General features: G+C 42.3%; 1 protein-coding gene across 2 annotated transcripts in view; it reads right to left on the reverse strand.

Annotated features, from left to right (window-relative positions):
- tpst1 (tyrosylprotein sulfotransferase 1) overlaps window positions 1-16,352 on the reverse strand; it is a 90,018-nt gene extending 73,666 nt beyond the window's left edge. For both annotated transcript variants that reach the window (XM_034165284.1, XM_034165283.1), the window contains exon 1: window positions 15,288-16,352. In XM_034165284.1, coding sequence (XP_034021175.1) covers window positions 15,288-16,144 — 857 coding nt within the window. In that variant the 5' untranslated portion in view covers window positions 16,145-16,352. The remainder of the gene's footprint in view (window positions 1-15,287) is intronic.
- Window positions 16,353-18,544: the final 2,192 nt, after the last annotated feature.

Raw genomic sequence — 18,544 nt, forward strand, 5'->3', positions numbered from 1 at the left:
CCTCTGAAAAAGAGAGCTTTAAATCAGAAGTGCCTGACTCCGTGGTATAACTCACAAACTCGCAGCTTGAAGCAGATAACCCGTAAGTTGGAGAGGAAATGGCGTCTCACTAATTTAGAAGATCGTCACGTAGGCTGGAAAAAGTCTGTTGCTCTATAAAAAAGCCCTCCGTAAAGCTAGGACATCTTACTACTCATCACTAATTGAAGAAAATAAGAACAACCCCAGGTTTCTTTTCAGCACTGTAGCCAGGCTGACAAAGAGTCAGAGCTCTATTGAGCCAAGTATTCCTTTAACTTTAACTAGTAATGACTTCATTACTTTCTTTGCTAATAAAATTTTAACTATTAGAGAAAAAATTACTCATAACCATCCCAAAGACGTATCGTTATCTTTGGCTGCTTTCAGTGATGCCGGTATTTGGTTAGACTCTTTCTCTCCGATTGTTCTGTCTGAGTTATTTTCATTAGTTACTTCATCCAAACCATCAACATGTCTATTAGCTTCCCTTAGGCAGTATTATTAGACGGCATTGCTTAAATTTTCATTGTTACGCAGATGATACCCAGCTTTATCTATCCATGAAGCCAGAGGACACACACCAATTAGCTAAACTGCAGGATTGTCTTACAGACATAAGGACATGGATGACCTCTAATTTCCTGCTTTTAAACTCAGATAAAACTGAAGTTATTGTACTTGGCCCCACAAATCTTAGAAACATGGTGTCTAACCAGATCCTTACTCTGGATGGCATTACCCTGACCTCTAGTAATACTGTGAGAAATCTTGGAGTCATTTTTGATCAGGATATGTCATTCAAAGCGCATATTAAACAAATATGTAAGACTGCTTTTTTGCATTTACGCAATATCTCTAAAATTAGAAAGGTCTTGTCTCAGAGTGATGCTGAAAAACTAATTCATGCATTTATTTCCTCTAGGCTGGACTATTGTAATTCATTATTATCAGGTTGTCCTAAAAGTTCCCTGAAAAGCCTTCAGTTAATTCAAAATGCTGCAGCTAGAGTACTGACGGGGACTAGAAGGAGAGAGCATATCTCACCCATATTGGCCTCTCTTCAATGGCTTCCTGTTAATTCTAGAATAGAATTTAAAATTCTTCTTCTTACTTATAAGGTTTTGAATAATCAGGTCCCTTCTTATCTTAGGGACCTCATAGTACCATATCACCCCAATAGAGCGCTTCGCTCTCAGACTGCAGGCTTACTTGTAGTTCCTAGGGTTTGTAAGAGTAGAATGGGAGGCAGAGCCTTCAGCTTTCAGGCTCCTCTCCTGTGGAACCAGCTCCCAATTCGGATCAGGGAGACAGACACCCTCTCTACTTTTAAGAGTAGGCTTAAAACTTTCCTTTTTGCTAAAGCTTCTAGTTAGGGCTGGATCAGGTGACCCTGAACCATCCCTTAGTTATGCTGCTATAGACTTAGACTGCTGGGGGGTTCCCATAATGCACTGAGTGTTTCTTTCTCTTTTTGCTCTGTATGCACCACTCTGCATTTAATCATTAGTGATTGATCTCTGCTCCCCTCCACAGCATGTCTTTTTCCTGGTTCTCTCCCTCAGCCCCAACCAGTCCCAGCAGAAGACTGCCCCTCCCTGAGCCTAGTTCTGCTGGAGGTTTCTTCCTGTTAAAAGGGAGTTTTTCCTTCCCACTGTCGCCAGGTGCTTGCTCACGGGGGGTCGTTTTGACCATTGGGGTTTTTACGTATTGCAAGGCAAGGCCATACAATATAAAGCGCCTTGCGGCAACTATTTGTTGTGATTTGGCGCTATATAAATAAAATTGATTGATTGAATTGATTGAAATATTAATAGGACTGCTTTCTTCCACCTGCGAAATATAGCTAAGATTCGTCCCATCCTGTCTATGGCTGATGCTGAGACCGTGATCCATGCATTCATCTCTTCTAGATTGGACTACTGCAATGTTTTATTTTCTGGTTTACCGCAGTCTCACATTAGGGGTCTCCCATTGGTTCAGAATGCTGCAGCCAGACTTTTGACACGAAGCAGAAAGTTTGACCACATTACACCCATTTTGGCGTCTCTTCACTGGCTTCCTGTCCCAGTGAGATCAGATTTTAAGGTTCTGCTACTAACCTATAAAATTATTCATGGACTGGCACCTCCCTACCTCGCTGACCTAATTAAACCTTAAGTACCGGCTCGGGCTTTACGTTCTCAGGGTGCAGGACTACTTTGTGTCCCTAGGTTGAATAAGATGTCTGCGGATCACAGAGCTTTCTCTTATCATGCCCGTTCTGTGGAATGATCTCCCTGCGTCAATAAAAAAAAATCACATTCTGTGGAGACTTTCAAGTCCAGACTTAAGACGCACTTATTTTCCCTTTCATATGGCTAGCATACTGGAACAGTTTTGTTTTACCCTTTTTACTCTTTTAATTCATGTTATTAGTAATTGGAGTGGGCCGCAGCCTCAACTTTACCTAAATTCTGGGTCTTTTAGTGAAGCTTAGGGCTTGCGGCTGGCGATCACCTTAGTATTTCTTCTGTTTTTCTTGTTGATTAATGCTGGCAAATTATGTTTCTGTGTAGGCTCTCAGTTGTCCAGGTGGTTTCCATAGTAGAGAAGCTTGAATCTTCGACTGGACTGGGTTGCTTGATGCGAGGACGTTTCGCTTCAAATCACAGAAGCTTCCTCAGCTAAAATTCTTGCTCTGGTGGCCTGACTTCTGTCTTGACTCTTGTAGAGAAAAATAATCAAGAAGTCACAAAAGCTGGAGTTTTAAACCTAACCAGACCCCTCCTACCGAGAGGCAGACTGCTATAGGCTAGTGACTAAACAATAGCTCTAATTAGCACCTATTGTGCTCTAGTTAGCACCCTCCTAATGACAGGGCAGCTGTCCCTCTCCTGATGGCTCCCTTGACGACTCTGCTGATGACGTGAATGACTCATTACCATGAACAAAAGACTGAAACTGCTTTGACCTGAGTACCCCATTGTAAACAGGGGATAAAGCATGTCTCAGACCCCCTCCCCGGTTAAGGCTGGGTTTCAAACATTTCACAAAGAATGCCTCCTTGACCCCTCTCTCAAACCATATCTTCTCTCTGGCTAATATTTTAACTTCCTTGTCCTCAAACGTGTGGTTAGTGTCTTTAAGGTGGAGATGAAGTGCAGACTGAGGTCCACTGGTGCCCTCTCTGCGGTGCTGGTATAGCCTTTTGTGTAAAGGTTGCTTAGTCTCACCTATGTAGTGTTCGTTACAGTTTTCCTGACATCTGATAGAATACACTACATTACTCTGTAACTAGGGATCCTGTCCTTAGGGTGAACTAATTTCTGTCTCAAGGTGTTAACCGGTTTAAAGTAAACTGGGATTTTGTGCTGTCTGAAGATCCTCTGTAGTTTTTCCCCTACTCCTGTTAAATAAGGGAGAGACACTCTTCTTCTTGTCTCCGTCTCCTGTCTATCTGGTGTCTTTGTTCTCTGGGACTTCTGCACTTTGTCCAGGGACCACCATGGGTACCCACATACTGTGAGGGCTTTCCCGACAAGTTGTTGTTCTTTAGCCCTTCCCTCTGCAGTTGTGGGCACCTGTAGGGCTCTATGTTGAAGCGGCCTGATCACCCCGAGCTTGTGTTCAAGGGGGTGGTTTGAGCCAAAGAGCAGATATTGGTCAGTGTGAGTTGGTTTTCTGTAAACCCCTGTCTGGAGCTGCCTGTTCTCTCCAATCGTAACATCACAGTCCAAGAAGACTAAATGGTTGTTTCTGGCATCCTCACGTGTGAACTTGATGTTGGCGTCCACCGAGTTGATGTGTTCTGTAAAGTCCTCAACTTCCTGTTGCTTGATTTTAACCCATGTGTCATCAACATATCTGAACCAGTGACTGGGAGATGCCCGTGAAAGACGTCATGGCTGTCTTCTCCACTCGCTCCATGTACAGATTGGCCACAATGGGGGATACCGGAGACCCCATCGCACAACCATGAATCTGCCTGTAGTAATTCCCCCTAAACAGGAAATACGTGGTGTTGAGACAGATCTCCAAGAGTTGGCAGATGTGGTCTGGTGTGAGTTTGGTCCTTTCAAGTAGAGACACATCCTCCAGCAGTCTCTGCCTCACAGCTGAGACGGCCTCAGCGGTGGGGATGCAGGTGAACAATGAAGTCACATCAAATGACACGATTGTTTCATCTGCCTCCAGCTGGAGGTCCTTGATCTTGTTCACAAAATCTTGTGTGTTCTCCACATGGTGTTCTGAGTTACCCACTAGAGGAGCCAAAATCCACTTGAGGTGCTTGGCCAAATTGTACGTGATGGAATCTGTGCTACATACAATAGGCCTGAGTGGCATGTCCTGTGTGTGGATTTTGGGCAGTCCATAGATGCACAGAGTGGTGTCCCCAGGGTACAGTCTGTAGTATGTCTGCCTGTCAATGAGTCCCTCTTTCTCCAGGTTTTGGAGGTAGCTAATGATTTTCTTCTTATAGCCGCTCGTGGGGTCTCTCTTCAGACGTTCGTATGTGTTGGAGTCACTGAGCAAGTTGTTGATCTTGGCCTCGTAGTCCAATGTGTTCAGGACCACCGTGCATCTGCCTTTATCCGGTGGCAGGATAAGGATGCTTTGGTCCTTCTGCAGTGCTGACAAAGCTTTCCGTTCTTCTCCTGTGATGTTGGACAGAGGAGGCTTAGCACTGTTCAGCACTGCTGTGACTCTTAGTCGGAGGTTCCCAGCTTCTGACTCTGACAAACTGTTATGTTTAATGGCTGACTCTACTGCAGTGATGTAATCTACTGTCGGTATATGTTTAGGGGTCACTGAGAAATTTAGTCCTTTAGCGAGCACATCCTTTTCTGTCTGTGTAAGAACCCTGTTGGAGAGATACTTTACCCAATTTTCCCTGTTGTCACTAATTTGTCTGGGTGTATCTTTAAAAATACTCCCACTGAAAGTACGCCTTTTCTGCACTAAAAGGTTGTGAAACTTCCTGATTTGCTGCTCTTTACTTTTTAAATGCTCAGACATTTGAATTTTAACTATGAACTTTGTGATCTTATTATGGGCCTCTTCCTCCACTAAAGTTTCTAACATTTTGTGCAGACTATCAAGATTATTTTGGAGGTCTAATATTTTAAAGTGAAGCCTTCTAATTCTAAGAGCCAAAATCCTCCTAAGGTAACTGTGCTGGATCTTTTCTGCTGTGTGATCTGCTTCTAGTGCCTTTTGCTTCATGCATTTGGGAATATCATTGTTTTGTTTGCATCTCAGGTTAAAAGGGAGAGACACTGAGAGGGAGAGAGAGGCACTGGTAAGTAAGCTGGAAAAGACTGCTAAAAAGATAGCTAACTTTAGAAACCACTTAAGATTTAACCTGAGATGCAAACAAAACAATATTATTCCCAAATGCATGAAGCAAAAGGCACTAGAAGCAGATCACACAGCAGAAAAGATCCAGCACAGTTACCTTAGGAGGACTTTGGCTCTTAGAATTAGAAGTGTAAGTGCCATTTTTTGGAATAAGATATTTGAAGCTAATGTAATTACAAGGTTTAAATAATTTAGAACAATTCATGTGTATTTTGTTTCAAAGGATAATTTAAAATATTAAAAGGTACATGATTGTATTTTTGTTTAAAAGAAAAGGAAAAATTTTGATGCATGATTGGTACGTTTGGGGGCGCTACTGCCTGGCTGTCATGTAAATTGTTGGAGAAGAATTGCTGTGCTTGAACTTTGTTAATAACAACGAAAATGGCTGGAGCAACACGGTTGTTTTACCGTGATGCAACACATGTTGTTAAACGCGTAAAAACAGGCTCAATGGTCATTTTTTCCTTTTTTGCAGAAGAGGTTAAAGCAGCAAAAGGAAACAAAGATTAGCCTCTATATTAAGTAAAACAACCACGCTCAACGAGGTAACGAGCCTGCCCACAGTGCAGCAACGGAACTTCACAAAGAAAGAAAAGCTACGAACTGGTAACAGCAAAATGAGCCAAGAGAAGAAATATCAGATAACAGGAATGTTGTAGTCTTTGCTAGATGGCAGTCAAAAAGAAAGCTAAGTATGCTTTGTGTCATAGACTACTTCATTTGAACTGTTGTTGAATCCTATCAGACTTTTTGAGGCAAACTGAATCAGAATGGCGGACAACGAGACGCAAGAAAGAAGAGAACAGGAAAATGAGTGCAGTACCGATGATGTCCAGACGTGGGCGCCAAAGTACACGGAAAAGGGGCTGGAAGACCGACTGCACAGGCAAATGAATGCAAGAAGAGCAAAATTGGCTCAAGTCACTGCCAAAATGAATAAGATAAGTGCCATGATAAAAACAATGAACAACCAGACACAGCTGATGAACATTTAAATGAGTTCTCAAAACTCATGAAGGACTTTGACCAGTCAAATGAAAATGTACTTCAACTATTGTGTGAAGACGAAAAGGAAGCTGATCAGTCATAATGACTATAGGCCAATAGCTTTAACATCTGTTGTAAGCAAGTGCTTTGAAAAGATTATGCTATTTTTCCTTAAGATGGTTGTTAACCCTGTACTTGATCCATTCCAATTTGCTTATAGGCAGAGTAGAGGCACTGACGATGCCATTAACAGCTTAACCCACTTTTCACTTAAGCACTTGGAAGATCCTACTGCTTATGCACGGATTTTATTGGTTGATTTCAGCTCAGCCTTTAATACATTACAGCCATACCTGTTGTTGTCCAAGTTAAAGGAAATGAATGTTAATCCACTTTTAATCAGATGGTATCATTCCTTTTTAACTGATTACAAGTTAGAGTTAATCAAGCTCTTTCGGTACTCAAATCATCAAATACAGGTGTACCACAAGGCTGTGTCAGTTCTCCTGTTCTCTTCACTCTTTATACTAATAACTGTACAAATAACTACTGCAATAACTTTGTTTTTAAATTTTCTGATGATACAGCTATTTTGAGCCTACTGCACAAAGATTCAAGTCCAACAAAGTACTTCCTTGAAGTGAAACACTTTGTGCAGTGGTGTGATGACAGCCACTTGGTTTTAAATGTCAATAAAACCAAGGAAATTATTCTGGATCCAAGGACTGTTGGGGACCATACTCCTGTGGTCATACATGGTATTCCCATTGACCAGGTTAACTCATACAAGTACTTGGGGCTGCACATAGACAATACCTTCAGCTGGACTGCACATGTGGACAGTTTGTGCTCCCGATTCCATCAAAGACTTTATTTCCTTCGTAGACTTCGTTTGTATGGAGTCAATCAGAAAATTATGTTGTTGTTTTACCAGGCACCGTTAGAGAGCCTAGTTAGGTATGGCATGACTGCCTGGTACGGCAATCTTTCTGTACAATTTAAAACGAAACTTAACAGACAAATTGATGATGCAATGAAGATAATCGGAAAGAAACAATATCAGTCCCTCAGTTCACTCTATGAAGAGTCTGTTTTGAAAGCAGCTCAGAGGATACTGATGGATTCACTTCATGTTCTTCACGCAGAGTACACTCTCCTTCCTTCTGGGAGAAGGTACAGAGTTTCTCGGAGTAGACTGAATAGATTTAAAAATTCATTCGTCCCCATGTCTATTAAATTGTTAATAATGTTTAAAATTGGAATTATGCAATATTTATGGTGTTTCTCCTGACTCCTGTCATGTTAATTTGTTATGCATGTGGTTGTGTTTTTATCTGTATTGTTTGTTTTCTCTTTTCTTGTAAGGCACCTAGCATGAGTCCAAGACAAATTTCCCTGAGGGGACAATAAAGTGTATCGTATCGTATCGTATACTGGTTCCAACCTAAAAGGGAACTGCACAACAACTTCGTGATGGAGGCTGAAAGGTGGACATCTACCATAAGACTTCAGGAGACACAGGATGACATGGGACCAGATGACAGCACGTCTTCGATCGGTGAACACAGGAAGCGGCATCCAGGATCCTGCGTGTCCAGCCAATGCAGGTCAACTACCTCATCATCATCTGCACGTCGCAAGGAAGAAGCGGAACGAGCTGCTTTGATTGTTCAAGCAGAGAAGCTCAAAGAAAAACAAGCTTTGGAGTTTGAGGAGTTGAAGTTAAAGGCAAGGAAAGCGCAGCCTGAAATGGAAACGCAGATTGCTATTTCCACAGCAAAATTAAAGGTATTAGAGGAATGTGAATATGAGGAAAACGTGAGTAAAGGTGTTACAAGCCTGCGTGCTAACACAATGAGAGATAACCAAAATGTCAGTGTTTTCCCTGTTGTGACTAATGAACAGTCAAATACTCACATTGCAAGCAGACCTCAAAGAGTTAAAAGAGAGAAATCCAAGGACCAAGTACAAACAGCCAATACAGTTAACTTGTGTGAAGTAATGCTAAAACAAAATGACATTACTGAAATGTTGATTAGACGACAAAGACTCACTAACTTACCTCAGAGAGATGTACCAATATTTAGTGGTGATCCTTTAGAGTTCAAACCATTTCTCAGAGCATTTGTGCACACGATCTGTAACAAAACTGACAATGATAGTGACAGGATTTACTATCTTGAACAGTTCACTAGAGGTGAACCAAAGGACTTAGTAAGAAGCTGCCAGCATATGAGCATGGGTACCATCAATCAATCAATCAATCAATCAATTTTTTTATATAGCGCCAAATCACAACAAACAGTTGCCCCAAGGCGCTTTATATTGAAAAACCCCAACGGTCAAAACGACCCCCTGTGAGCAAGCACTTGGCTACAGTGGGAAGGAAAAACTCCCTTTTAACAGGAAGAAACCTCCAGCAGAACCAGGCTCAGGGAGGGGCAGTCTTCTGCTGGGACTGGTTGGGGCTGAGGGAGAGAACCAGGAAAAAGACATGCTGTGGAGGGGAGCAGAGATCGATCACTAATGATTAAATGCAGAGTGGTGCATACAGAGCAAAAAGAGAAAGAAACAGTGCATCATGGGAACCCCCCAGCAGTCTACGTCTATAGCAGCATAACTAAGGGATGGTTCAGGGTCACCTGATCCAGCCCTAACTATAAGCTTTAGCAAAAAGGAAAGTTTTAAGCCTAATCTTAAAAGTAGAGAGGGTGTCTGTCTCCCTGATCTGAATTGGGAGCTGGTTCCACAGGAGAGGAGCCTGAAAGTTGAAGGCTCTGCCTCCCATTCTACTCTTACAAACCCTAGGAACTACAAGTAAGCCTGCAGTCTGAGAGCAAAGCGCTCTATTGGAGTGATATGGTACTATGAGGTCCCTAAGATAAGATGGGACCTGATTATTCAAAACCTTATAAGTAAGAAGAAGAATTTTAAATTCTATTCTAGAATTAACAGGAAGCCAATGAAGAGAAGCCAATATGGGTGAAATATGCTCTCTCCTCCTAGTCCCAGTCAGTACTCTAGCTGCAGCATTTTGAATTAACTGAAGGCTTTTCAGGGAACTTTTAGGACAACCTGATAATAATGAATTACAATAGTCCAGCCTAGAGGAAATAAATGCATGAATTAGCTTTTCAGCATTACTCTGAGACAAGACCTTTCTAATTTTAGAGATATTGCGCAAATGCAAAAAAGCAGTCCTACATATTTGCTTAATATGCGCATTGAACGACATATCCTGATCAAAAATGACTCCAAGATTTCTCACAGTATTACTAGAGGTCAGGGTAATGCCATCCAGAGTAAGGATCTGGTTAGACACCATGTTTCTAAGATTTGTGGGGCCAAGTACAATAACTTCAGTTTTATCTGAATTTAAAAGCAGGAAATTAGAAGTCATCCATGTCTTTATGTCTGTAAGACATTCCTGCAGTTTAACTAATTGGTGTGTGTCCTCTGGCTTCATGGATAGATAAAGCTGAGTATCATCTGCATAACAATGAAAATTTAAGCAATGCCGTCTAATAATACTGCCTAAGGGAAGCATGTATAAAGTGAATAAAATTGGTCCTAGCACAGAACCTTGTGGAACTCCATAATTAACTTTAGTCTGTGAAGAAGATTCCCCATTTACATGAACAAATTGTAATCTATTAGATAAATATGATTCACACCACTGCAGCGCAGTGCCTTTAATACCTATGGCATGCTCTAATCTCTGTAATAAAATTTTATGGTCAACAGTATCAAAAGCTGCACTGAGGTCTAACAGGACGAGCACAGAGATGAGTCCACTGTCCGAGGCCATAAGAAGATCATTTGTAACCTTCACTAATGCTGTTTCTGTACTATGATGAATTCTAAAACCTGACTTAAACGCTTCAAATAGACCATTCCTCTGCAGATGATCAGTTAGCTGTTTTACAACTACCCTTTCAAGAATTTTTGAGAGAAAAGGAAGGTTGGAGATTGGCCTATAATTAGCTAAGATAGCTGGGTCAAGTGATGGCTTTTTAAGTAATGGTTTAATTACTGCCACCTTAAAAGCCTGTGGTACATAGCCAACTAATAAAGATCGAGGGTTAGATCGAAGCATTAATTAATGGTAGGGCTTCCTTGAGCAGCCTGGTAGGAATGGGGTCTAATAGACATGTTGATGGTTTGGAGGAAATAACTAATGAAAATAACTCAGACAGAACAATCGGAGAGAAAGAGTCTAACCAAATACTGGCATCACTGAAAGCAGCCTTTTAGTTAAGGCACGTGAAGATTACACTGTGAAATAAATTATCTAGTTATCTAGATCAATCTAACTACGCAGATTAAACAGCTAACAGATGCAGCAAAACACCGCTGTGCTCCGGAACAGGAAGTGATACAATACCGCAGTGAGAGCCAACCACCAGTAGAGGCAAGTAAGAGTTCTATGAACTCAAAATTTTTACACATACATTTATAGACATCTATGGTTTGATTTCTTTGTATGTGTGGATTATTTCTCATTGTTACTGACATCTGGACAAAATTTCATGTCACTAGCACCTTTAGAAAATGGTGTCAAATTCAATAATTATTTTACCAGCTGCAGGTCACAGTGGCAGTAGAACAAGCAACTCAACCCACACTTTTATATCCTTGGACAAGTCCTCTAACTTTGCCTGGGGATCGCAAGATGTTCCCAAGCCAGCTAGGAGATATAATCCCTCCATCATGCCCTGGACCTTCCAGGGCCTTGTCGCAGTTGGATGGAAGACCTCAACAGGGAGACGGCTGGGGGGTATCCTCACCAGATACCCAAACCATTAGCACCTTACCAACAACCTCAGCTAACAGGCTAATCTTGATTTAAGATGTTTATTAAATCATATTTTGGGGGCTGAGCGGTGGTTCTCAAAATAGTTTTGCTTTGATGTGGCCATTAAAAATTATGACCCACTTATTTCCTCAGTACTAGTAGATTAACTGGCCCGGTTGTTGTCCAAGCGGTTAAGTGCACTTGTTTGTGTGGAAGGTTCAAATTTCAAAAACCCACCCCTGCCCTTTCTCCAATATGGACTTGTGGCAGGACGGGCATCTGGCATAAAACTTATACCAAATCAACATACAGATCCACCTCAGACCTGCTGAAGACTTACTTTTAGTGGATTAACTGGACCCAACATCATCAAGCTGCTAGAAATGCTTATACTGTTAATATCTAACATTACATCACATGGTAATTTCACTCTACACAAACACCAACGCACACACATCTTAGATGTTTCGTTCAGAGACATAACCACAAAACAAGCCATATTATTACAGATATTTGTAATAAAACATTCAGAAAGAAAACATTTCTGACTGACCGCACACGTGCTGTCGCTCAAAGAGGCCACGCCCTTAACGTCTTCAGATCTTCAAAGACAACCACCGTTTGCCCACAAAAAAAAAAAAAAAAATGACAGCATCTGTGGCCAGTTTATTCTCTGACTAATACAATGTGATATTTCTGTGCAGTGATTCTGAATGAACTGAAGTAATGTTCTGCTGAGCCATTAGTCAGAATTCTAAGGTCAAACTCAGGATATGAAACATCTTATTCTGCCACATTCATCAGTAACCACACGGATAAAGTGATGCTTACCTCAGACGACAGAAACCTTTCTGCTAGTCACATGACCACTTTTCTCCAAGCTGATGCTGTTAACGGCCTCCATCTTATGCATTTTTCATGACTGGACTTTGTTTTAAAAGAGGAGGAGTTATGTAAGAGTGGTGCTTGATTAGAGAGAGCAGGGCAGTGACATCACGTCTCTCTGGGAGGAGCAATGGAGTGAATTCTCCACTAAATCAAGGCCATATAATTGATGGTAATGGAGAAACAAGGTCCCCCCCACCCCCGGGGGAGCCAGGCCCACTGACTGAGACGCTACTGCAGACAGATGGTAGACAGGAGGGAGCGCAGGATAGAGACCTTTTTGACAAGTGTCAAGGGGTGGACTTTAACAGACTGTGGTGATGATTGCTGGACATGTCACACAGCATGTAGCATTGAAGACTAATGGTAGATAAAAAGCTGAACACACCACAGCCGTGTTTAAATGGATCCCAGTAATCACTTAATAATTAGAATGATTGAGAAGCTGAATGCAAATAATCATGTAGTAAACTCTCTGATCAGAATCAGGTGCAACTCTGCTGCTCTCCCAACAGGAGACGCTTTGTGCGCCTGTCAACGTAAGGCGTCCTTTTAATGCATGTACCCGCCTGACGGTTTTTATTATCAACTAGTAATGAAAACCCATCACAACCACTCATGTCTGAATTCAACTCAGAGTGAAACCCTTCCTATAACCATTGTGAAAGACTGAGAATAGTGATGAAAAGATGATCTGAAAATTAAATGTTAAAAATTATGTGAACTATTCAAGCAATTTTTCCTCACAAAAATAAATGGTGTTGTTTAAGAGCTTTTTTCAGTTTTCAATCAATCAATCAATCAATTTTTTTTATATAGCGCCAAATCACAACAAACAGTTGCCCCAAGGCGCTCCATATTGCAAGGCAAGGCCATACAATAATTATGTAAAACCCCAACGGTCAAAACGACCCCCTGTGAGCAAGCACTTGGCTACAGTGGGAAGGAAAAACTCCCTTTTAACAGGAAGAAACCTCCAGCAGAACCAGGCTCAGGGAGGGGCAGTCTTCTGCTGGGACTGGTTGGGGCTGAGGGAGAGAACCAGGAAAAAGACATGCTGTGGAGGGGAGCAGAGATCGATCACTAATGATTAAATGCAGAGTGGTGCATACAGAGCAAAAAGAAAAAGAAACAGTGCATCATGGGAACCCCCCAGCAGTCTACGTCTATAGCAGCATAACTAAGGGATGGTTCAGGGTCACCTGATCCAGCCCTAACTATAAGCTTTAGCAAAAAGGAAAGTTTTAAGCCTAATCTTAAAAGTAGAGAGGGTGTCTGTCTCCCTGATCTGAATTGGGAGCTGGTTCCACAGGAGAGGAGCCTGAAAGCTGAAGGCTCTGCCTCCCATTCTACTCTTACAAACCCTAGGAACTACAAGTAAGCCTGCAGTCTGAGAGCGAAGCGCTCTATTGGGGTAATATGGTACTACGAGGTCCCTAAGATAAGATGGGACCTGATTATTCAAAACCTTATAAGTAAGAAGAAGAATTTTAAATTCTATTCTAGAATTAACAGGAAGCCAATGAAGAGAGGCCAATATGGGTGAGATATGCTCTCTCCTTCTAGTCCCCGTCAGTACTCTAGCTGCAGCATTTTGAATTAACTGAAGGCTTTTTAGGGAACTTTTAGGACAACCTGATAATAATGAATTACAATAGTCCAGCCTAGAGGAAATAAATGCATGAATTAGTTTTAAGTTTTAAGTTTAAGTCTGCAAAAACCTTTGTTCTGTTAGTGGAGGCAAAAAATAAAATAAAATACTACCAGTAGATAACAGGTATACTGCACTGCACACTGCCAAAGGTGCCTGCAAGGGTTATCTGAAGAAGTCCCAGTTACTTGATGCTCAGTGATCAGTGGAGTCCAGCTTCACACCAAAGATATAAACCCATCAACCGTATTCTAGCTCTACGTTCTCACTTTAGATGAATGGCACATTTCGCTACCTCTAGGTGGTAGTGACACGCCCACTTTCAGGGGCCTGGCCCAAGGCGGACCTAACTGCCAAATTATTTTTCCAGTGTGTGACCATGACACAGTATAGCAAGAACACCACGGTCCTCCCTGAAGAATCCTTATCTGGCTGAAGAGCACTTCAGTGCTTTTAGCTGCAACAACATTTCCGGTGAACTTCATCCACTGCCTTTTATACGACTAATCATCCACTGAAGATGGACTAAATGCAGATCCTTCAGGACTACAGCTTTTTACAAATGTACAGTCTGCTTGAAGAAGAACAAACATGAGAGTATCATGATTCATGCAGAAGAAAAACAGAACAGATGAATAACAGATTCCGTCTTTTGGTGCAAATGACTCTAGACAGTTTGTCAGCAGAACAAACTCAGTTTTATAACCATAGTGGCTTGAATATGTTATTTTCCTGGAAATGCATCTGAAAAATATATGGGGACATCTTACAACCATGAATTAGACTTTTTTTTATGTGAAATACATCCAGAGCAGTAGGTGGCTTGATGAGCAAAACCCTTTAAAAGAACAGGCCTCTGAGGTTCCATTTATACCTACGACGTTATGTTACACTTACCACAATCATCAATGTACACAACTTTAACAAGTTCAAGAACCAGCACATTACATTCATACGTATAACAGAATTATTCATGAGTATTTACAGTTCTCCCAGGAGGCATTGTGTTCCTGATCTTGCTTCAGAACTCCTGATGACCTGACGGCAATTTTATTTAAACAAAGGACTTCTGTTATTTTTGCGCCTCAAACTGCATCAGGACATATTTCATCTTCATAACAAGAGTTGGTTTTCCTCTCTCAGTGAGTTTTCATTAGATTTTAAATCAATCAATCACAGATTTGGTCTTCAGAATGTATTTCTTCCTGAAAAAGCTTCTTGGATAAACTGGGGGAGGTCATCCTTTATTTGAGCCAGTACGGTATATGCATCTCCAAACCGTACTGTAAATATATTCTCTTTTTCAAACGGAACTTTTCATGCACATTTGGAAGCCATTTCTTGCAAGATTACAAAGTAGCCAGTTTTCAGAAAATGGGCCACAGTGAATTAAGGAGTGCTGAAGGGTGAACCCAGCTGGTTGTTTTGTTTGAACAGAAATCAGCAGATCACTAGCCTTCCATTTATCTCAGATAAGTTCAATTCATCAAATTTTACCAAAAACAAACTTGTGATTTACAAAGCCTGAACAGGTGAAATGTCAGAGCTTGGAAGTGCATCTGTGCCAAGGAAAAAGGAAAGGTTGCAGGAATTATCACTGTTACTTACTTGGAGAGCGACACTCCTCCAGTTTTCCCAATGAGTTCCTCGTGGTGGAGGACAGCATCATTCCAAGGAATGTTGAGGAATTTCAGCAGGGTTCTCATCCATTTTTCTGGATGGAGGACCAACTGTTCATAGTGCATGGGCAGGCATTTGTCAGCTGCTTCCAGACACTGAGTGTACATGGTCTCTATGGCTCGGTTCCACTTGGTCAGGCAATCCCGGTAGCTGCCAAGGTCAAAACCAGCAATAGTCACTTTCCGTGAGATCATGGAATGCACTGAAGCCCGCCCATCACGGATCATAAGTACAAACTTGGCATGGGGAAAGATCTTAGCTAGGTAAGAAAGAGACTTCAGTGCAAAAGGGTCCTTGTTGCAGAGGAAGTTGGCGGGTTCACCGTGTTTGACGATGATTTCCAACAGGAAGGCCTGCATGGCGGCATCCAGAACCTCATCCGTCACACCGGCCTCATCCAAGCGCATCTTCTCTCTGCCCGAACGGCTCCACATCTGTTTCATGGCAAGGATGCGTGGGATGACGCGTGTTTCTTCACCACAGCGCACCTCTGGGTGGGCGTCCAGCATGGCTCGCATGAGTGTGGTACCACTGCGAGGAACGCCCCCAATAAAGATGAGTGGCATGTCTTTGTTGTAAACAAATGGTGCGCTGAGATTCTGGCCTGTTCGTAAGGTGGTCCGCATGCCACCTCCCAGTGCTGACAGGGGTAAAACTCCACCTGGCTGGCTGCGCTCCTCCACCCGATGGTGACATTCCATGGTGTGACGACCCAGATAGAAGACAGTGATGGAGCTGATAACCAAGCAGGCCACCAGCAAGTTGTGTTTCAGCTTGCCAATCATGTTTCAGGCCACAAAAGGGACACGACAGTATCACCCCAGGGGTGATTCAAGTCGAGGGGATGGGAAACAGGAGCAGAGGGGTAGTTCAGGTTCCCTCCCTTTAGGGTTGTTTTGTGAGAACCAGGCATGGATCAAGCCTCCTGGTGCCCAACAGTCATCCAGTCCTCAGTTCCATCAGGCCTGCAGCACAACACAAGAACTCAGTTAGGCAACATTTCCTCACAAAGTCAATAGCAAAAATATTCATCTCATGTTCCTGATTTAAAAACAAGTTAATTTTTTTCAACTTGTATCTCCACCCAGGTGCCTCAAGAAGCTGTAGATGTTGCGGTCATAAGTACAAATTTCAAACTGTATGTTTTGATGTTGATTTTTACCAGTTTTCATTCTGTATTTGAAATGTTTGATCTTTCAGTTTTTTTTATTATTATTTACATCACTTAATCCGGTCACTGATTGGTCAATCTCAAAATGTACAGTTCCTTCCTCATTCACAACAAATCACAGCCAGCATAGATGAACTTCTGTCTGAGGTCTTTGTCAGGTGATCAAAACATCACTTCCACTTCCCATAATGCAGCAGTTAAAGCCTAAAGACCCTGTGGTCAACAGTGACTGCATTTCAAAGACATGGTAAAGTGGCGCCTTGGCCTGGCTGCCATCAGCCCCCAGCTGCTGGAGACACTGGTAGGTGACTGGGCCAGTTGGTGTACAGTGGTAAAGGAGGGTGCTGAAGTGGTTCACAGAGGTAGGAGGGCCGGGAGGGCAAAAGAAGATGCCCACAGCATATGGCTGACTCAATCAAACAAGCCCCCTGAATTGAACTTTTGAACTGAATTGATTTCTTGAACTTCTGAGTTATGTGTCAACTGTCTGTACAGTCGAAATGTATATTTTGTATTTGTAATTTTTGTTTATTGCGCAGTTTATGTGTCATAGTCTGTATTGACTGACAATGATAGCCTAAGGCATCAGAATTTGTTCTTAAGAAATGTGATTAATGTTCAATCTGCAAACAAAGTCCCACTTTTAAACTGTGCTGTTACATTTGGGCCAACATGCAGCCATAACCTCGTGTGGTGCAACTGGGAGACACTCAGACTATTGTTTCAGTGAAACACAGAAGCAGACACAAACCTGCACAAACACACCAACAAACACAAAGACCTGTTTCTACAGCAACCTGAGGTCCACACGGCCTGGATAACACACACAGAACAGCCACATCTCACTCTCTCTCTCTCTCTCTCTCACACACACACACACACACACACACACACACACACACACACACACACACACACACACACACACACACACACACACACACACACACAGAGAGAGAGAGAACAGGGTCTGTGCTGCTGTGTGTGTGTACTGTGGATGAAGCTCACTGTCTGTCAGGTTTTGTGGCTTCTGTTTTCTACAAGAGTCAAGACAGAAGTCAGACTACCAGAGCAAGAAATTTAGCTGAGGAAGCTTCTGAGGAAATCGTCAGTGTTGAGACAGAAGAAAAGTTCACACTTCAAAATTTATTTATTACTATGTCCAAAAATTACATAAAGTATAAAAATGCATGTATCACACAAATACAACAATAGCCCCCCCCCCCCCCACACCCCCACACCCCAGTGCTGTAAAAGTGTCCATACAGTTGTAATAGCAGCAGTTTCAGAAGCATTTACATTGAAATTTTTTAAATAAACAAGTGTATAACAAAAACAGTGTTTCCCACACAGTCATAGCCTGACACTCTACAAACGGACTACCAGCACCGTGATCCGGTACAGAGACAGACAGACAGACAGAGAGAGCACCGTAGCCCCCGCACAGAGAGCACTAATCCATGATGTAAAGACTCTGGGGAATCTGAATGCCCTCATGGTGTTAAAAAGGTACTGATGGTCCACTCTATCAAAAGCTTTCTCTTGACTGATAAGAGTCCAATATCCAATTTATTGAATTTTGCTACTCCAACAATATGGCGAACTAGCAAAATGCTGTCCATGATTGTACGACCAGGTATAGAGTAAGTGTGTGTGTGGTGGATTACTAAGTCCAAACAGTTCTTCAACCTTTTCACAAGGATTTTGTAGTCTGCACATAACAGAGAGACTGGCCTCCAGTTCTTTAAATCTGTTAAGTCTGCTCTGGAGCAGCTGCAATGCTGTAGTGAAGACCCTGTGCATGTCAGGCCCAATAAAGTCCAAAAGCTCTTATAAAAATCTGGTGGAAGCCCATCGATCCCCAGGGCCCGCCCAGCGCTGAGCTGCTGTACGGCAGTGGTCATCTCCTCCAGAGTGATGGGAGAATCCAGAGCAGCTGCTTCATACTCCTCCAGCTCTGGAAGGCCGTCCAGAATCTGTCACTGACTATCTGCATCACAATCTCTGGCCCCAA

Source organism: Thalassophryne amazonica, unplaced genomic scaffold, assembly GCF_902500255.1.
Source record: "Thalassophryne amazonica unplaced genomic scaffold, fThaAma1.1, whole genome shotgun sequence".
Lineage (NCBI taxonomy): Eukaryota > Metazoa > Chordata > Actinopteri > Batrachoidiformes > Batrachoididae > Thalassophryne > Thalassophryne amazonica.